This window comes from Takifugu rubripes, chromosome 7 (assembly GCF_901000725.2).
Source record: "Takifugu rubripes chromosome 7, fTakRub1.2, whole genome shotgun sequence".
NCBI lineage: Eukaryota > Metazoa > Chordata > Actinopteri > Tetraodontiformes > Tetraodontidae > Takifugu > Takifugu rubripes.
In genome coordinates, this window is record NC_042291.1 from 6,475,881 (window position 1) to 6,496,127 (window position 20,247).

The 20,247-nt window shown below is 48.2% G+C and overlaps 2 protein-coding genes across 3 annotated transcripts in view; one reads left to right on the top strand and one right to left on the bottom strand.

Annotated features, from left to right (window-relative positions):
* Positions 1 to 238: 238 nt before the first annotated feature.
* Positions 239 to 11,040, top strand: rgs22 (regulator of G protein signaling 22). Its single transcript, XM_029839040.1, has 23 exons — positions 239 to 364; positions 445 to 473; positions 547 to 609; positions 689 to 871; positions 940 to 1,025; positions 1,238 to 1,419; positions 1,493 to 2,171; positions 2,251 to 2,412; positions 2,628 to 2,790; positions 2,887 to 3,009; positions 3,127 to 3,228; positions 3,790 to 3,984; positions 4,123 to 4,215; positions 4,369 to 4,547; positions 4,647 to 4,791; positions 6,145 to 6,309; positions 7,386 to 7,454; positions 7,958 to 8,116; positions 9,207 to 9,386; positions 9,472 to 9,648; positions 9,728 to 9,853; positions 10,095 to 10,188; positions 10,738 to 11,040. The coding sequence occupies exons 1-23, from the start codon at positions 343 to 345 to the stop codon at positions 10,842 to 10,844; spliced, it is 3,483 nt and encodes a 1,160-aa protein (XP_029694900.1). The 5' UTR covers positions 239 to 342; the 3' UTR covers positions 10,845 to 11,040.
* Positions 11,041 to 11,078: 38 nt separating this feature from the next.
* LOC101062313 (vacuolar protein sorting-associated protein 13B) overlaps positions 11,079 to 20,247 on the bottom strand; it is a 231,129-nt gene continuing 221,960 nt past the window's right edge. For both annotated transcript variants that reach the window (XM_029839039.1, XM_011605289.2), the window contains exons 58-68: positions 19,916 to 20,034; positions 19,013 to 19,463; positions 18,745 to 18,897; positions 18,445 to 18,673; positions 16,648 to 16,824; positions 16,372 to 16,542; positions 15,460 to 15,636; positions 14,185 to 14,287; positions 12,780 to 12,948; positions 12,624 to 12,704; positions 11,079 to 12,242 (exon numbers count right to left, since the gene is read on the bottom strand). In XM_029839039.1, the coding sequence (XP_029694899.1) occupies positions 11,994 to 12,242; positions 12,624 to 12,704; positions 12,780 to 12,948; positions 14,185 to 14,287; positions 15,460 to 15,636; positions 16,372 to 16,542; positions 16,648 to 16,824; positions 18,445 to 18,673; positions 18,745 to 18,897; positions 19,013 to 19,463; positions 19,916 to 20,034 (2,079 nt within the window). In that variant the 3' untranslated portion in view covers positions 11,079 to 11,993. The remainder of the gene's footprint in view (positions 12,243 to 12,623; positions 12,705 to 12,779; positions 12,949 to 14,184; positions 14,288 to 15,459; positions 15,637 to 16,371; positions 16,543 to 16,647; positions 16,825 to 18,444; positions 18,674 to 18,744; positions 18,898 to 19,012; positions 19,464 to 19,915; positions 20,035 to 20,247) is intronic.

Consider the following 20,247-nt stretch of genomic DNA (forward strand, 5'->3'; position numbering starts at 1 on the left):
CTTTGGTGTTTGGCGTCACCTAGTGGCACGTGTTCGCTACAACAATGTTAATCACATGTTTCATTTTTAAAAAGATGCAAGTTTCTGTCTAGGTAAAAAAAAAAAAATCAATTTAGTGAAAGGGTGATTTTTGTGAGAATTGGCAGGGAGGAGACCTCCAGTCTCTGGAATCCTAGTTAAACTTTTACTGCCCCCTGTGTTTTGAAAATGACTCCACTTCCATAGCAACCTGCAGTGTGTCTAATCTGAGAGCTGCAGGTTGAATGTTCAGAAGTGTCGTTACGGCTTCACTGCTCGGTTTGAAATCAAAACCTTTTCTGCTCTCTTCATTTTTCCTGAACAATGTGGGGAATCCCATCATCAGGTGACACGTTTAAGAATTGCAATATGTATTTAAAAAAAAAAAAAAATCCTTTTAATATTTAACCCATCTTTGTCTTCAAGATTTTCCCCTCCTGACTGCCAGCAACTTTGTAAGTACAAATTCACCCTGACATTTAATAACATTTTCTTGGATGCATCATGAATTTAATGTTCCACCTGCAGGAGATCTCTCTGGCTTCTGATGATCTTTTGGCTCACTTCTTCAATGATTTTTTAAGTCTGCCGGTAAATTAGTCCTAATATCTGACATGAATATGATCCCATTCTGAACCCAAATCACTGGTTGCTATGCGGTTCTTTCCAGTCATTTCAGGAGGGCTTGCTATATAACCCAGAGACCAGGCTGTTCGAGGTGGCGACTGATGAAGCAGAGCTTGTCTGCAGAAGAATCAGATCGGTGCTGCGGCGCAGCAAATCACAGCTCCTCACTGGGGACCCTGCTGACCTCTGCAGCAGCCCTCCTGTGGACAACCGCTACACTGTCACTGTAAGATTATTCCTGTTCACAGCGATATCGGAACATTTTCTTACGTACTGAGGCTGTCTGATCTTTAGTGTCTGGACAGAGAACAAGGAATTCAGTGGATGATAAGGGAACGATTACCCTTATTTCTTCTGAGTGATTGCTACAGTGAATACAGGTGAGAGCCCAGCATGTTTACTACTCTAACCCAAATGAAGGGTACTTTGTTCTTATCTTGCTCTGATTTTTGTTCTTTGTTATTTAAATTTTTCCTTATGTGTAATTTAATTGGTTTGTTAGTACCTCAAAGTTCTCTTACAGATTTAAATTGGATTGGTATTTATTGACGTTTGGCTGTGAGCAGGTATTGGCATCTTTGTTTTCCCTTAGGCTTGCTAAGCTGTTTCAGCAGGAATTTAAAGTTTTTACCCAGAGGTTGAAGTTCGGAGGACGTTCCATCCAGTCAGCTCCTCCACTGCGCCGCTCCTCTAAAATGAATGAGGGAAACGTCGACATGCGGCGACTCCAGATGTGCTCAAAGTCTGCAGAGGACGTCTCAGTAGAAGATAGTGGTGTGTTTAAACTACATGTCTTCTGTCTGTGTGCAGTTAAGTGAATGTTTTCTATTTGTTCCTACCTGTTCAGGATCTGGAATAAAGGATTTAACATGTCAGCTTCCTGAGCACGAACGGAGCAACATTACTAACGAGGGTTCCTCCAGCTCACCCGAGCCTGTTGCTCCATCCTCTGATCACGCCAAACTCCATTATGGGGAAGTGCAAGAACCCAAGTTCGTCACAATGCTGCCATCAGTTGGTAACAGGGAGGAACGTCAGAAAGAGTGCAGTAACCATGGTTACAGGTCCGTTGAGCTGCAGCATGAGTGTTTAGTTTCCACAGTGGAGAGTCGGGTGTTCAACAATGCTGAGACAGTGATGGAGGGTCCGAACCAGACAACTGCTTCTGCTGATGTCAGCAGGTCAGCAGAACAGACAGCCTGCACCGGCCCCCCCGGACCCTGTGAATGTCAAGCTCCAGCTGTTGGCTGCAGAGAAACGCTTGAGGGGAGGGAGGGAAAAGTTCAAGAAGGCACGGGGGGTGTGAGAGTGGAAGAAAGAGCTCAACGGCTGGAGGCTGGGAGTGGGGGCCTGGGGCAGAAAAATGCACCATATATTTGTTTCTATGGCATCTGTTGCCATGGTAGTAGACCTGGCTTGGATGACTTTAAGGAGTTTTTGCACGGAAGGCCCGGTGAGAAGACGTTTAACCTCTGGATGGATATAGAGAGATTGAAGCTGGTGCAGAACCGAGAGCGGAAGAACAGGTGACCTTTAATTTGTTGATGTAAATTAACCATCACCTTTAATCACTGCTGCGCTTGTAATCCTCACAAATGTGATCAGATATTTGGCTTTGATGAGGGGCTGGTACCTGCTGAGCAGCAGCCGCACCCATTTACCTGCGGCGCTGCTCTCCCCACTGGGCCTGAACACCTCCCCCTGCTGGACAGAAGAGAACCTGCGCTCCGTTCAACCCAACCTCACAGAGTCTCTGCTGCACTACTGGTGAGATTTAACACTACGCTTAGAATTGCACTGGAAGAAGCTGCTACATTGCTTTTGTTACCATTGATCACAGTATATATGTGGTCAGGCAATTTTGTGTGTAATCACAAGACAGTGCTCCTCGCTCTTTATTTTATAAGATTCATATTAGGTATAGGTTGGATGTGGCACATGCTAGTAATGTCTAAAAAAAACAAGTAATTTTCTTCCCCCAGGGCTCCACGGTTCTGGATGTCCCAGCGTTTCCAGAGAAACTTTGACGACTCCCCTTACGGGAGGTTTGGGAAGGACCAGCGTCTCATCATAGAGCCACCCCTTGATTCTCTGGCCCACCGGGACAGCGCCACGCTCCAAGCCCAGCTAAGTATCCATACACAGGTACGGTTGTAATTAAGCTTTCAATCAATTACAGAAAAAATAGCTCAAAAGAGGTTTTCGAAGCTGCATTTTAAAGTGCTGTATGTGTTTCATCAGCTCTCTGGGGGCAGAGGTCCCTTGCTGAGCAGCACATGCATGGAGACAATGTTGGAGGCTCTGAACGCCGACGGCTGTGCTGGATCATATTTCACGACCTTCTGTGAACAATCTGGAAACCAGGTACCCCAGCATCATTCATGTTACATTCTGGTGTTGGTCCCAGTGTGAAGCAACTGCGTCTCCCTGTGTAGAAATGTAATTAGATAAATAGATTCATCATGGTTGCTGTTGTTGCAGCTGTGGGAGAATGCGGCTCATTTTTGGGCCGACCTGCAGAACTACCGTGAGCTGTTTTATCAGGATGGACTGGATCCTTACAGAGTCCAGAGAGAAGCACAGGTCAGCAAACACACAAGAACCTCTGCAGTGAGGACATTTTTGTGGTGAACTTTACAGTCTATGCACAGGCTGCACTTTTTTTAAAGAGATAAGATCATGTTTCAAAGAACCTGAACGCACATTTGATGTGTCTTCATGGCTGTTTTAAACTAAAGTTTTAATGCCCAAACCCAGCTGTCCTCACATTGCAGATGTGTCCATATATTTTTAGGAAAGCCTAAAATTCGCCCACTCAAGGACAGAAAGTAACACACAAATGTACAGCTGCAGAAATGATTGAATTTTTACTCGTATCAGTGCGTCAGACTCCCCGATAACGTGTCCACTGCTCTGTTAAATCCCTTTCCCTTGAGTTAACCTTCGGGGTACCGGGGAAACGTTTAGCTTGTGTCGTGGCCGAGAAGGTTAAAGCGGTGACATTTATGTGGTGTGGCGGCAGCAGTGATGAGACGGTGAATATCGCGCGTCAGAGCAGTGAAGAGTGGTGACGATGGAAGCGATGGCAGGTTTGTGGAGGAATGTTCTGGAGGTGGTGACATCTTTATTCTCCTCTCCTCTCAGCTCCTTTACTCCACCTATCTCCTCAGCTCCGCGAGGAGGACCATTGGTGTTGATGAGGAGATCAGCACGGAGGTTTACCGCCAAATGATGCCTGCTTTTGAAGAGCTGTTTGACGAGGTGGAGCAACATGTGCTGAACATCCTGCTGGAGCCGTGGACACGGTTGGTCACCAAAGACAAAGAGTCGTTCCAAAAGGTGACGCCTGTGCCACCGAGGTCCACTAATGTGCTTAAAAACTGTCCAAAAGCTCTGTGTGCTGCTTGTACCTGTTTGCAAACTGTGACCAATATTTTCATAGTGTGTATATGTGTGTGTGTGCGCATGCGTGCCTAGGTGTGTGTGTGGAAGGATGCACGCTCTGTCAACAGCCAGGAGTACCAGGAGCTTCAAAGTCTGTTTGAGGATTCACAACTACAGCTGAAGCAGGTCTGGCAGCTTTCACGAGTCTCCACTCGATTATGAGCCATTAAGAAACACAACTGCAGTTATTAAAAACTGAACGGAGGGATTTTAGGGCAGCATTACAGAGGCTGTGACGTGATCTGCTTTCTCTTCCTTCCTTCATCTTTACCTGCTCAGCAGCTGAAGGACTGTCGGTCACCACGGCCGCCTCCACCGTCCTCTGCCGAGGGCCCCCTGCTGTCTGACTTCTGGTCCAGTGTGCCTCCGAGTTACCGTGGCTATCGCCTGGATTCCTTGTTTCGTCACCACCACGAGATCCGCCATTTTAAGTCTTTCCTACAGGATCAGGGTGCTGGGTGAGTTGATGACCTTGTGTGCGCCACCATGTGGACAATGGTAGTAATACACTGGAATGACATGAATATGACGGTTTGTGAACGTGTGAATCTTCTCAGTGTCCATTTGAGTTGCTGGCTGGATCTTGAGCAGTACAGAAAGACCGGTCAGAAGGAGCGGTGGTCTCAGATCGCCAACAATTACCTCAATGGGAACTACTTCTTTGGGCAGGAGAGCCCCGCCACAACACAGCAGCAGGATGATGTAAGTCACGTGGTTTAAATCCTGACGTTTGGCATTATTATAAAGGGGAAAAAAATCAAAGCTGTCTTGAAAATTATAGTCAAGTCTGTGGGAAAGAGGCAGGCGAGGCGGAAACACGGTGCCCATCAGTTCCTCCACATTTGGAATTGATTTTAAATGAGCTTGCTGCGGTTTTTCACATGATTGTCTTTGTCTTTTCTCTGCGTCCTGCAGCGTTCATGCTTAAATTTCTGACAGCAGGGTGTCAGTGGGGGAACTATGCTATGTAAAGGGGCAGGTTCAGATCTAGCAAGACAAAGAACAGCTCCAGTCACAAGGAGCATGAGTTGTCTCCTGGCATTTACATCATGAGAGTAAGGTTTTTGATGTGTACCGAGCTGAGATGGGACACCAGGAAGGTGTCTGTGTGTGACAGAAGCCCCCAGCCTAATTTACCCCTCTGAGTTGCCCCCACTAGAATCGGTAACATGAACCCTTTACCGAGAGCTTGGCAGGTTCCTGATGTGCTTATCCCACGTCCCATCGTCTGGATCGTGTGAGGAAGTTCTCTCAGCAGAGACTCCAAGATGAGTCGCACCAAGCAGTGCCCACCTCAGCATTACCAGCAGATCCATGCACACATGACCTCATCAGCTTCATCCCTTTTCAACCTGGTTGTCTTCCAACTTGTGATTGTAAAAGTTTGTGCATCAGTCTGGTTAACTCTCACGCGGGGCCTTTTGTCATCGCCATCCCATAAATACCATCAAAATAATGAGCGCGACTGCAGATTTCAGCAAAGATGCCAGTTGCAGTTCTTCTAAGTCTGGATGTGGCTGCAGCTCTGGTGAGAGTTGGTTTTTGTCTGCGTGAGCGATGTGGAGAGACTGACAGGTTTACTGCTTTGGCCCTTCACTCCTTCAATCACTCAGTCATACAAGTCACAGACGGGCTTCCTTTCATCTGCCGGCTCCACTGCCTCGACTGGTTCTCATTTCTGAACCGCGTGTGTGTGAGGGAGTGTCAGTGCGAATGTGTGCAAAAGTAGATGAGAAGAAATATAAAGGGGACGTAAAAAAAAAACCGTGGAGACGCAGCCAGGTCGATGCATGAAGACAGAAAGCAGACGGGGAGATGAAGAGAACTGCGGGCCTGATGGAGATGATGAAGAGCACAGCAGGAGTCGGGAGTCTTGGGTCGAGTCTCCCACTGTGGGCAGTTTTCCTTTGGCGTTTACCCTCATCCTCCTCATATGTTCTTCATGTTGCTCAACACAAATCGACAGACATGTACACTCGCTCATCTTCAGCATTAAAACCAGACGCACCACTGCCGCCTGTCTCTGATTTTGTGTACGTTTGCGTGCACGTGCAGCTATTGCATCTCGCGGGTGGACTGGAGCGTCTGCAGCTGGATCCCCCCTCGGACCCCGTCGTCCTGGAGCTGCAGGACATCGTCAGGAGCCACATTGAGAAGACGTGGCTGCCTCGGTTCCTGTCGACGGCGGAGTTCTCAGAGCGACAGAAGCACCAGCTCAAGGTGACGCTCTTGTCCCGAGGTTACGCCAAAGACCCGAATAACCCCTGCTGAGATCTAGTCGACTCATCCCAGGATTTGAATTTTGGATGGAATTAAGATGACCAGTGAATGAGAGCATGGGAGGTACAGGTGAAAAAAAAAATAGCATAAAGATGATGTCAAGGAACATTTTCAGACTTTACATCTCCTCCACAGAAATAAATAAATAAAGTAACACTTAAGCATAAGTAACAGTAACACTAAGTAACAGTAACGCTGCTCGGAACCATGAGAGGAATCAATCATTTTGTATCCACCTGAGGTTTTCTGTGATAGCAATACCCCAATATATCGATTATGCCTTGTTTTAGTTGCTCTACGGATGCTGGTCTCCAGTCGACCTTGATAAAACAGTCAGAAACACATTAGTGACACGTTAGAAACTGCTAAACGATGACACCATTCAGCCTCTCGGGTTGCCTGGTGACGGATAAACCACAGATTCCACTCGGCCTCATTATGTGATCAAGTTTACAGCCTTTCCTCTCGGGGATCCTGTTAAGTAATGAGTTTCAAAGTTTACACTCTGGAAGAGGGAAAAACAGGTTTCATCTATAAAAATAAAATGCACCTTACGTCACAAAAAACAAGTAAATAGCTCGCTTTAAGGCACACCCTTCAATTGTGACAGTAACGATTATAACTGCAATGAATTTTTATTTCTGTTGCTAACACGCTCCAGAGTCCTCCAGTGAACGTCCATCTGGTATTTTACAGTTCCCCTTCACCAGGCTCCTCATTATTCTGTTATTGTCTTTGTTTTCGGACGACTCCACAAAGGCCCCGGAGGATAAGCTCGGGCCAACTCTTTAAAACCATGATGGTAGAAGAAACATCAGCGATGCTTAAGCTAAAGCCATTATATTATTCCAGAACCATGAGCTTTATGGAGGTCAGCGGAGTCTGAGAGGAGGAACGGGATCAGCTGAGCTTCTGTTACTGCGTTGCAGGGCGGAGAGGTGTAAAGGTGTTGGGTATCTGTGAAACTGACTTCTGATCTGTGTGTGTGTGTGTGTGTGTGTGTGTGTGTGTGTCAGCTTCAGGCAGCAGGCAGCCTCTCACACCGCCTCTACCGTCGACGCAGGGCGAGGAGAGCAGCCTGGAAGGTAAGCAGGAGAAAATCCTCCGAGGAAGCTGCATATTTTGAATGGAGAGAAATCAGGCATTTCCTGGCCTGACATCATGTGCGATTTAGTTCATGACTTGGCTGCTAGAGCTGGCTTTGTCAGAGACTTTTCTGGCCTTGCGGTTAGTTTTCCCAAATAGGATCCAGGATAAATAAGATTAAAGCATCAGCATTACTAACTTTCCTTTAATGGTGTTTGGAATATTTTCCAGGCAGCTGTTCGTCTCAGCTCCGCGGTGGAATTCAGACAGAAAACATGAACATGTCACATTTTTAGCAGGATGATTGCAGGAAAGAGATCGCATACGACTGCGGCGCTCGTCTTTATGATCATTAGCTCATCCCTGGCATCAAACGGAATCTGAAATTAGCCTTAAATGCTATCATTTTCCTGAGCGTAACCTGCAGCCGATCATCCTCTACTGCCGTTCTGTCATCCTTCCCGGGTTTTAACTCTCATTTCTCTGTGGTCTTCCCCCTCAGGCCGAAGGCTTGTGGATGAGCTCCTCCAAAGAGATCCTCCTGTTCCGACGGATCCTCCTCAATCCCGCCACCTGTCTGCAATTCCAGCATTTTGTCGGTCTGAAGGGAGGATTCCTGGAAAATGATGTGCTGTTCTGGCAGGAGGTGCAGAGGTACAAGGTAAGGTGCTGGTGCAGGATCTGCTGCTCTGAGGTCTGCAGGTGTACACCTTGAACTTCCCCTCCTATAAATTCCGGAGATAAATGGTCTGAAATTTGGATGCGTCGGTGAAATAGGTGGCATTCTTCGATTAAGACCTGAAGCGTTGTGTCTTTTACCACATATCATTAAATCATGGAAACTGCTGTTTACCTCTGAAATTCCCAAAAGAAAAAAAAACAACATTCCAAGATCCACCTCAAAATTAAATAAACTCTCTTGTCCCATTTTCCACGTTCCCTCCAAATGTAGTTGAAATCCATCCAGCTAGTTTTGCATCACCCTGCAAACAAACCAGCCAGTAATGAAACGGTAAGACTGTGACCTCCTTGGCAGAACTTGTAATTGTATTAACTGTAATAAACCAATCGTGTTTTTTTAGTCTTCGGCCCGCCTCTCTGAGGATTGTGGTTTTTGACAGTGGCCCAGACACAAAAACCAACGTTAATCACTCTGCATGAAATGCCTCCAGCCCGGAGTTAATGTGTTATTTACATTTTTGTCGCTCGGAACATATGTCTACGATTTAGGATTGTGTCAAACTAGCTCCAGAGTGGCATTCTGTGCGTGGTTATAACACATTTATCATAAATCTGGATCGCTGTAGGTGGTTTTCCATATTTCTAATATGGTTGGGGCTGAATTCTTGCTCACCTCCGGGGAAGGGGGGGGGGGGGGGTGAAGATGAACCACTTCTGGTCAGTTTTAGCTCTGAGTCGATTCTGTAGGTTTCCGTTCGTTGCTACTCAGCTTTGGTCCCGGTGAGACCTGCGCTGCCTCATATCTGCATTTGGAACAAGTTGTCATCTCCTCCTTAACCCAAAATAACAACTGTTGTTTGTGTTCCTCAGCTGTACGTCTGCAGCAAAACCTCAAACCAGCAGGAAAAAAACAGACAGAAATGCTACATATAAAATATGAATTTATGGCACCGAGTTGCTGCATCGGGTCAGGTTTTGGTTTAACACCTGTACCTCCGAGTTCCAGTCAAATTCCAGTCCCACCGGAATTCCCCCCACCGAATGTCATTCCCGGTCCATTTCCTCTGCAGAACCTCTGTCATTCCCACAGCGATGAGGCCACCATCCAGCAAAAGATTTCCACCATCATCAACTGCTTCATCAGCTCCTCCATGCCCCCCGCCCTGCAGGTCGACGTCCCTCCTGAACAGGCGCAGCAGATTCTGAAGAAGCGGAGGGAGCTGGGTCCATACATCTTCAGAGAGGCGCAGGTTGTGTGCGTGTGAGTGAGTGTGTGAGTGTGTGTTTCCTGTTTTTGTTGTTTCCTCAGGACATTGTCCCTGTCCCTGTGTGTAGATGTCTGTGTTCAGCCAACTGTTGAAGTTCTGGCCTGAGTTCCAGGAGCTTAGAAAAGGGACCCAAGAGGAGCAGTTCCTCCCTCTGCTGCAGGAGAAACGGCTCAAACACGCCGCCAGGGTAAGGAGACGGAGGAGGAAGGAAGAGGAGGAGGAAGAGGAGAGCAGGAGAGCTCAGGTAAGGACCAGCTGATGGAAATGGAGGATGATGGAGTGGGAGAAAACTTTCCTCAGTCTGCTCTGTTTATTTTAAACAGGAGGAGCTGGAGGGGCCACACTCTGGTTACAGTGAAGAAGAGGAGACGGATGATGAAGAGGGAAGAAGTGAGGAAAGGCGGTTAAAGATGCAGAGCAGCAAAGTGTCTGCGAGTCCCATAAAATCGGTACGGAGCAGTCTGCTCTTCATAACTCAGAGCTGCAGACGTGTTTGTGTGTGGGACGGAGCGAGCCAGTACAAATTGAGTGATTTTCTCTGCTAAAAACACGTATGTAGCAACAACGATAAAATCAGCATGAATCCAAACAAGACCTCAGCACATCCACCCATAAGCAACCAGGATGAAACTTGAGCTCCTTTTTCTAACCAGGTTAGATTTGATTGGGATTCTGGAAATGTTCCCACAGTTGTCGTGGTCCTACTCCAAATACATGGCAGCTCTGAAGAGAGAGGAGGTGCTGCTGAAGAAACAGATGCAAGCCTCATTCTCCTCAGCCTCAGGTACAGTTGGCGTCTGTCTCGCCTCCTCTCTCGTCACTATCTCCCCGTCTCCATCTTTTTCCCACTCTTCCTCCATCTGTCTGTCTCTCTCTCTGTCTGTGTCTCCCCCCCCAGTCAAACGGTGAAATGACATCTCACTGTTCCCACGGATAAAATCCAAACTGTTTCCCCGACTCTGATATTATCTGGTGGAGGAAGCCAAAGCGTTGTCAGACTGGCCCCAGTCCACATCAAATCTGTCTCATGACAGAGAACTCCAGCCAAAACAGCCACTTCAGCCGTCCATTAAGCCTCAATGTTCTGTGCAGGAGTTAGACCGAGCCCGCGCTGCATGGATGTGCAAATGAGGCGTGATGCAGGAGTTAGTCATAGCCCCGCCCGAGCGAGAACCAACTGAAATGACGCGTAATGCAAATTGTGTTTTAACGGGACGTCAGAGGACCCGTGCACATGGCGATCACAGTGGCGGGCTGCACGTGCGCTTTAGAATGGCCACAATCTGCGACCTTTAAGGCTCCTTTCATGCTGTATTTAACGGTCTCTCTCCAGACTCTTCCTCCGACTCCAGCGTCCTGTCAGGCAGCAGCAAAGTGAGCCACGTGCAGTCGTCATGGCGCTCCACGGACCACAAACGGGACAAGGTCGACCGGAAGTGACATGGGACACAAACGCAGCGGACGCTGTTCTGTCTCAGACCGAATCTCCTCGTTTTCCTGCAGGGGGTGTGAAAGTCCGCATCAAGTGAGACCCACCAGGTTTGAGACGGACTATTATCTGTGTGGAGCGGCCGGACACGCACGTAGGAACGGTTACGGCTCAAATGGTTTTCATTTAAATGCAGAAAATATGAGGACGTGTAGATAGGGGCTCAGTTTCAATGATACGTAACATTTTAATGTTTAAATTAGTTTATTAAGTCCTTTTTTAAATATATTATTTACTTGTATAAAAGGCAACTGACACAATAAGGTTGCATCGTGGGGGATTGGCATCAACACAATGTAAAGATCACCGTTATCATTCTACAGGTATGTTACATCATCTAGAAGAAAAAACATTTTGGTTGACAGCTGGGGCCTGGAGCCTCCGTCAACATGTAGATAATATTGCACTTAACATTGGCAAAAGATGCAGCCGGCACCCGGGGAACGTAAACATCAAAGGCGTATGGTGCAGAGTGAGCCGTTACAGACGGCCGTGACGGACGTACAGCAGAGCTGAAGAGCGCACGCGCTGCCTGAACGAGCTCGGAGCTGACGCGGCGCACGCCGCTGGCCCAAGAGCGTTTAGAACAGTGCATGCTCTCTGAAATGTCTGGGCTGTTTGTTTGATTTAAATGGATTTTCTGTAGCGAACGTTGATATAAAGTTTGACATGTCTCCACTTCCTCCTGCACAAATGCGGCCAAAACGTGCAGCGGTTTGAATCTGGAGTCTGATCAGGCACTAATCAGTTGTCAGTTATGTTTTTCTTTCTCTTTAAATTCAACCAACCGGGCTTAATTATGTGTTTAAGAGAACGATCACATGTGAAAAACTATCACAAACGCTCATGAAAATATATGTTTAGTATTTAGGCCTGTGTGGGGAGGGGGTTCTAACTATCCTGCAGGTCACCACTAGGGGGCGATCAAGATGTTTGTCCTTTCCTTATGACTGTACAAATACGGTCTTTCTGAAGCATCAATCCCGGAGACATGAATAATCTGATGCCTTGATTAAATAAAGATTTTCAAAAAAAATGGCCTTAAGTCCCAGGAATTCCTCAGGCGTGACTGAATCTGACCTTTAGTGTGCGGCCGTGCGTCAGTGGAACCCGATGCGTAGCGCTCTGTTCTTCACCGTGATGAACTTGCTCACAAACACCTTGGCGAAGGCCGGGTCCACCAGGTAACAGTAAGACTTGGCAACGGACGGCGGCGGCTCGGCGAGCGTCACCGGGGGCTGCAGCTGCAGGGAGGCGGCCGAGGGCGACAGGAACTGAGAGGACCGCGTCACGTAATCCACCAGCCGCTGATACTGCTGCTCCGATAGGCGATCACGCACGCCGTCGCCCTGAGGGAGCGCGCACAGATGAGTACCAGCACACTGGCCCTAATCAGGTTAAATCAGCTGCAGGTGCTGTCCAATTATGTGCCATCAAGGACACACGATGGAGTGATTTACGTTGTCATACCAACCAAACACTCCGGGAACTAGACCGTCTTCTAAAGGAATTGAACAAAACCGAACCAGACATCTGCCAGAAGATATTTTTGTGGCAGCATTAGATGAGGTCATACGTTACTGAAGGCTGAGCACATCTCGCTTTTTAGGAAGACGTTCACTTAATATAACCGTATATTAACAGTGTAATGACGTCTGCCAGTTCCAACAATAGGTGTGACTCATAATTCCTCTAAAGGATTTGGACGCCAGCGTTACCGCTGGACTCACCTCCGCATCGCTGGCTACCGTTTGTTGCTGTAGCGTCAGGGTCAGCTGGCGCGGATCTCCCGGTTCCTGCTGACACTCCACCTGCAGAGGACGGGACGGCCCATCACACCAGGGCGGGACGCACCAGCTCACTGAGAAACCTGACGGATTCCTCACCTCTGTGATGGGGAAGGCCTGCTGCTGGGTGTCCTCGCTGAGGCTGACCACGAACAGCACCTCGGAGGTGAGCAGCAGGCAGCCGCCGTGCTCCTGTCCTGACCCGCTCACGATGGTCACCTCCAGGGCCATGTGGAGCTCCGGTCGTCCCAGAGACTGAAGCATCTTCCTGAGGGCGGAGAGAAGAAGATGGCTGCTTCAGAAGCCCGTTAAGCTTGGAAGAAAGGTGAGATTTCTAAACAATAAAACATCTTGCTCCATGTCCATGAACAGGAAGAGGCGGTCCCTCACCAGAGGGCACACATGCCGTCACCTACATCATCCGTGTGCTTCACATGTTGGACAGAGGAATGCATGTGGAGCAATCAAACGCTCGCTCATGTTTCCCTGACAGCGTGTTTACTTTGGACGGCAGGTGCTCATACCACAGAGCACATGTGGAGGGGAGGCGCCGTAGCAACGCCGCGGCTCTGTTCAGTGTTACTCTGCTTCCACCGTGACCTCTAAAGTTGTCTGGGCTACCTGTAGTAATAAAAATAACTGATGGACGCCTGATAGAAGCCAGCGTGACGGCACTGCGGCGTGAAAAGCGAGCCGCAGGGGAGCATTATCTCAGCCTAATTATGTTTTCATCTTCCTCTAACATTAGCGCGGTGTATCGCTACGGCGATGACAGCTGAAACAGAATGTCCTGAAGTGTTATTGTATCTAAAATTTGGCCTTTTCTCACATCAGGAGTGTCAACACCGACTGCTATTAGAAGTAGATGTTTAATCACTATGGAAACCCAGGCAGACAGTGGAACATTCGATATAATTTCCCCTAAACGTCTTATCTTCAGCTCTCAATAACCGACCCAACACAGAGGCCCTTCTAGCCTTTAAAGTTTGATGACAATCTTACATGTTGGAAGGTAACGGTACCCTCGGTGTGGATGCGTGTCAAGCCTGATCTTACCAGCGCCGACCCCGGAGTTAACAATCCGCTTGGCGTGACATTCGACCTTTAGAAATTTCAATCCAAGTCATTCCAGCACTCGAAGGGAGGTGTTCGTGCTTCATGTGATGGCACTGGGAACCATCTCTGGACAGACTCAACGCTTAAACGAGAGCAATTCCTAGCTGGCGGCTTTTGGCAGAGCGCTTATAAAAACCTTTTAACATGGCTCGATGAGAACAAGGGAGAGCAGGCTGGCTACCATGTGTGAGATCAAGGTCAACCTTCTTTCCAGATTCCTCTTTTTTCAAAGTGAGAAATGAATACTGCGAGGCTTTTTTTTTTTTTAAACAACACAGCAGAAAAAAATGATGAGAGAATGCAGAGAGAAAGAGCAGCAGATCCTGGAGAGGATCCAAGAACAGCAGAGGCTGGAGCACGTGTCCTGCTTCTGCAGAGAGAACCATACCAGACATATTTAAGGTGGCTGTTCGGGGCCTGAGCCGACTTCTCCTCTGTGGGCAGGTACAGCTGTTTAGGAAGCTGCCACAGTCCAGCTCCATGAAGGATCCCTGTCGGGGGACACAAACACGGACAGAGAGTTTGCATTAATCTACACGAGTGGTTACATTTGATGGAGAAAGGCAGCCTCGGTTAGCACGTGTGAGTGCACATTATTATGAACATGCATCTCGAGTGAGTTCATAACCTGCGTGTGGTCAATTTCCCTTCATCTCTGTCAGCGGCGCAGCAGCAGCAGCAGCAGCGAGCCAGTGAAGTCATCAAGTAGTTAAAGCGGGGCCATAAAGGAAGCCGTGAGCTCCGTTGGTAACGTCACTCCGAGAGTGTGTGTCATTGCGTGTATAATTTTGTGTTTCATAAAATTGAATGGAGTGTGAGAATCCCGACAAAGATCAATATAGTCAAGTGTAACTCTGTCAGGGTGTTGATGTGTACCCTGGGAGTGTGTGTGTGTGTGTGTGTCGTTGAGTCATTTCTCTGCTAACGGTAGCATCTGTGCTGCGGACAAAGCCTTGCTCCAACCCGTCCCTAACACACTTTGACCCAGTCCTCCCCCAGCTGCTCCAGCTTCCACCCCCCAACACGAGCCAGGCTCCAAACAGCAATTGCCTGTAATCGTGCGATTATGATTAGAGTGTGTCTTTTAGCGTCCCAGGGGTCACTCTGACGTTCCCCTGCATCCTGATCTACTCAAGGCTGGACCCAATAAACACTTGGCTTCTGACTGGAGCCAAGAAGAAAAGTGGAGTGAATGAGCATCCACCAATGGCTTTAGGAATTTTCCGAACACTTCGGCTTGTAAATATTGTTGCCTCGAGCTGTTTGGAAAGTTGCACATGAGATCTGTTTGTTGGGTGAATCTGAAAACTGGGCCAAATCGTCCTTCACACTCGGGTTTTTGTTGCCACGAAGCAGAACGTGTTTACTGACAGTGGACACGTTTCAGTAGTTTGCAAATGCAAATCAAAGAAGTTGACCTGAACTGAATTAAAACATTCCCAACGCGTTATTCCTCATGCGCAGAGGAAGCACGCTGTAAAACGTGACACGGAGCCTTTTTTAAAAGATGTTTTTAAACTCTACACACTGAAATCATCTAATCTGAGTTACTCTGGGAATATGAAGTGTTAGTTATGATGTCATTTCCTTTTTTTATGTGCACTGGCAACGGCGTGGAACAACCGAAGCGGTCAAACATCATCTCCCAGCGTCCTGAACTCACCGTATCCAGTCTGAGACACCAGCTCAGCGGCTCCACCGATGGGCTTGGTGAAGACCCCCACAATGCCTTTCCCTACGCCAGAGATGACCCCCTTGGCCTTGCTGCCTGCTGACGTCGGCACCTCCCAGCTCCTTTGGAAGTTCTGCATGGGCTGATCCACGATGCCCGCGATGGCCCCTGAAGGTGGACACGAGGACTCAACGTCAGGGGACAGTGTGAGATGCTTTTTGCCAGAAACAAACATCTGCTCCACACAGATGTTGTGATGGAGGGAGAATGTGAAGAATTCTAACCCAGTGAAACCCAGAGTGACGACAGCAGCTGGTCCCGGTTCAGTGATGATCTGATCTGCGTCTCTGAGACACGCTTGAGTTTTACTGCCCACTTGGGTGTTTACTGAGACCCTGCCGTGCTGTCTCCACTGCTGTCTCACAGCTCCCTGTGTGTGTGTGTGTGTGTGTGTGTGTGTGTGTGTGTGTGCGCGCGTGCGTGCGTGTGTGTGTATTAACAGTGAATAGACAGCCCCAGTTTAAGCACAGATATATCATTTCTAGATAATTAAATACTTTAAGCTAAGTCCCATCATTTTAAGACTTAATGCTAATTGAAAACAGCCTTCTTGTTTTTATTATTAGTTTTAGGCCTTTTTTCATTCAATGCCAAGGCTGTGATTGAAAACGCTGGCGTGTTTTCCATCTTCAGTGACAGATAATAAAACTTTATTGATGTCCATTAAACCTCTCTGCAGGCCAAATGACAAAATAGAACAACATGGAAGACAAATATTCCTTAATGGCCTCACAGACATAATAAATAAATAACAATCAACCCAGAGAGATAAACAGCGACTCTTGCTGTTCTCAGCAGCAGAGCCCTCATGTCCACCCTGAACCCGCGTGTTGCTCTACGTACCCAACAAGCTGATGCCGAGGCGCGACAGTCCCTGCCTCAGCCCGTCCCCGAGGCTCTCCGGCAGCTGCCGCCTCCACTCCTCCTGCCTGGTGTAGTGTTCTTCGTCCAGAGACAGGCGGTCCATGTTCCGGGCCAGGCTGGTTGCCAGGTTGGTGATGGACGTCAAGGTGCCTTCACACAAAATCAAGATTTACCAACGCGGCGACGGCTTCTGCTGCTCAACGAGATCTTCTGAGCAAACGTACACGAACATGAACGCATCAATCTGCATCCCACCTTTTGAGATGTGCTTGACGAAGGACGTGGTCCCTCTCGACACCCCGCTGACGAAGGCCCCCGGCCCGCGGGTCAGGCCTTCGTACGGCAGTCGGAAGAAGTCGGACACGCCGTTGCCGATGCTGCGCACCAGGCTGGCCGGGCTGCCCAGGATCTCCAAAGACCCCACCACCCAACCTGAGACATGGAACAATACCGGGCTTGTATTTTTATAACTAATCGCGTTCCGAGAGTAATCGATGCGGTGCTGGAAGATCCGGCTTCTCGTCATTAATCAGCCCTGTCAGGAATATTTATTTTTCATGATGAGTAGCCGCAAAGAATAAAGGTTTTACAAACTATTTCAGAGTGCTTTCAATTTTAATTTCCTCTATGCTAACCAGCCTTATGGCTGTTTTATGGAGACTTTGCTCTTTCAGTTAGCTTTACAAGATAAACTTGGACGAGAAGCAAAACCTTCAAATGAATAAACTCCAACTGTATTATTTTTGGAAGGAGACATAATGGCCTTATAATACACAATTTCAATACATACCGTATGATCCCACAGTAAATTTTTTACCCGCCCCTCTGCTGACATACTATTGAATGAAAATCAAAAGAAATACAAGAGGAACACCTGTTATTAGCAGGAATGTTCCGCACAGAAGGAGGAACCTTATTTTCACCATCCTCAGCTCACCAACACCAGTGCAGAACCCAGAAGAAAGTGTTTTGCTATCATGATTCCATCCACACACACCCGTTATGTTGACAATTGCAAAAATGATTACAATTATTACATTAATTACAAAAAGAAGCCAGACTGTTTTTATCCTCCATCAATTTGTGCACGAGTGATGGGACCGCGGCTCCAGTGGGGCCGAGCCATCATTTAGTTGTGGTTTTGGTAAAAAAAAAATAAAGCCCAGACGGGAGCCGATCTTCACTGGACTGAGTGCTCTTAAACGTGCGCGGCAGTGAAAGGGCATAATGTACGCTTTTTTATATCCATATGTCCTTAAGTCTTTGCATGTGTGTGTGTGTGAGCAGTTTTACGCCTGCGGGTGTACGTGTGATCACAGTGCTGTACATCCTCGTATTAATCAGTCCCAGAATGCAATACTTCCCGGTGCCCCTCGCTCTGTGATGACTTGGGCTGAGGAGAAGGCGGCGAGCTGACGTGTTGAAATACGAGCAGAAATGAGGGCTCTAACGAGAGACAACGGGAAGGAAGTGTCTGTGCTGAACGGTGATTTTGAATTTGGAAATGACGGCCTTAAATCAGAACATGTGTGGAGGCTTTGTGACTGGACGCGGCAGGAGTACAAAAGCTGGGCCGGACCCGATCAGTCAGAGGCCGACCCCTTGTGAGTCGCCAGTGTGCGAGCTATCGCTCAAAACATCTGATTAAACAGTAAATTGTGACAAGGAAGCAAAGGAAATGTGTTTTGAAATTCTGCTTCCTGCAGCTGCATAATTGTACTTGTCTTTGTGGCACAAACCTGCAGGAGCCCAGGGGTGTAATCATTTCAAACCTCAACACTGGACTTAGCGAGAATAAATTTCTCACTTGAGCACACATTCCTGCTTGATTGCATACAAATGGGAGCCTACGTGACTGTAAATCTCTCCCTCTGTAATGTATATTGATGTAATAAATAATGTAATGAATAAAAAAAATGTAAATTATGGAAAATTCAACACGGAACACGACGCTGGTCTTGCGTCAATACACAAAACGCAAGCTAGTTTGAAGTGAACACGAGGCTTTTGAGAATGAAAAAATGTGCGTGACTCCTTCGGTGCGGCACGTACCGGCTCTGAAGAGAGCTCCAGCTGCGTAGTGCATGGCCAGAGCGTGGACCAGCTGCCGGGCTGTGGTGCACACGGGCCCCCTCTCAAACAGAGAGAAGGAGAGGGGAGTGTGGTCCGAGGCGATGTAGAGCTTCAGGGAGGCGTGGATGCTGACCAACAGGCTGACGGGCTGGATGGTCAGCCTCTGCAGCCGCACCGGCTGGACCAGCGCCTGGGCCGACTGGAGCACCTGGGTCGAGAGGGCAGAGGTCTCAGTCGTGACGACATCCAGTCTCACTGGTGCGGAATTTAAACGGGCACCTGTTCAGGCAGCACGGGGCCTGAGCCGAGGTTCTGACCGGTCCGGGTCCCGGCCTTGGCGCCGTCAGGGATGTAGGTGTAGAACAAGGTTTTGATGTAGTAAACAAAGGTGTCTTCAATGTAAACTCTTGCTGGTTGGAGCTGAAAGGTCACCTGAGGGGGAAGAATTCACAGCTGTCATGTTTGTCTCACTGTAAATGGAGGAAGTGTTAATAAAGTTCTAAAGCAAAAAAAACAAACAAAAACAAAACAGGAGTATCAAACCCACCTCCTCCACGGTGCTTCTGTCTGCAGCCAGCACCACCCTCAGCTGGAGGAAACAGGAGCTTCTGAACTCCTCCAGAGCTTCGGGAGACTGAGCGGGGTTGGCCTCGTTGCTCCAGGGGCTGCCGGGCTCTGCGCCCCCCCTCTGGTCCTGGCACAGCAGCACAGGGAAGTGGAAGCTGGCCCGGTTGTACAGCTGGTTGTCCACTTGCAGACTGGAGCAGCACACCTCGATCAGAGCCGCGTCCGGCGTCAGGGCGAAGGCGGGTGCAGGCCTGATGCCGGGATCATCTGCCAGCTCGGGGGGCAGGGAGGACGGCGCCGGAGCCAGGCTGACCAGCAGCTTGGTCAGGGTCAGCCTCAGCAGCTCCACAGAACCGGACGGACTGGTGATGTCATCGCTCACCACCACGCTGACTTCAGTGAGCAGCAATCCAAAAGACAGCTTAAAGGGCCTAAACAGCATTACTGATGTCAGAAGAGTGACCTTTGAATAAATAATGAACAAATACACTAAAGTACTAATTTGTTAGAGGACAGAGAACGGATGTTTACCAGAGCAGCATAACACTGGCCACTGGATGAAGTCATTTGTTTACATTTATGGAAGATGTAATTAAATTCATTTTGTGTTTTATGAGTTGATGTCATGGAATTAGGTCATAATCCAATGTTTTTACTGTACTGATTATACTGATGACAGGCCAGATGTTTCGCAGCTCTCCTGTGGTGAAAACGGTGTCTGATGCTTTACGTGAGGTATGAAACATGAAAACATGGCTGTTAACAATAATCCTCTTTGAAGTGAGCGCAGCACATTCAGGTTAGAGAGAACAAAATGCAGCATGAAGATTCCCTTTGGTTTGCACATTAAAGAGCAATAAACCCGCCGCTCTTGTTCTGGTACCTGCTGTGCTGGTCGGTGACGGCGTCCATGCTGCCCTCTGGTGCCAGAGTCAGTACCATGGTTCCCTTTTCATATTTCACATTGATGTAGAGATATCCAAAACCAAACAGGAACACCACCTAAATAGGAGCAGGATCCAACATTCGCATGTGTTAAACTAACTTTAACCGTTCTGAGATTCATAGTTTGGCTCAGACTGCTGCGTTCTCTCTAGATGCCTTTCCCAGAATACATGTGTCTGGCTTTAACCCCCACCGTTCCAGGTTCACAGGGATCAGCCCCCCGTGTGACGAAAGGAAGCTGACCCCTGCCGAACGCTTGGCTGAGCAGTC

What these genes read in the sequence shown, in the direction of transcription:
- rgs22 (XM_029839040.1), top strand. Translation starts at nt 343, where the DNA reads ATGTGGGGAATCCCATCATCAG. An exon ending in CTGCGAGTCCCATAAAATCG is followed by an intron (nt 9,854 to 10,094) that starts GTACGGAGCAGT and finishes ATGTTCCCACAG; the next exon opens with TTGTCGTGGTCCTACTCCAA. An exon ending in CTCATTCTCCTCAGCCTCAG is followed by an intron (nt 10,189 to 10,737) that starts GTACAGTTGGCG and finishes GTCTCTCTCCAG; the next exon opens with ACTCTTCCTCCGACTCCAGC.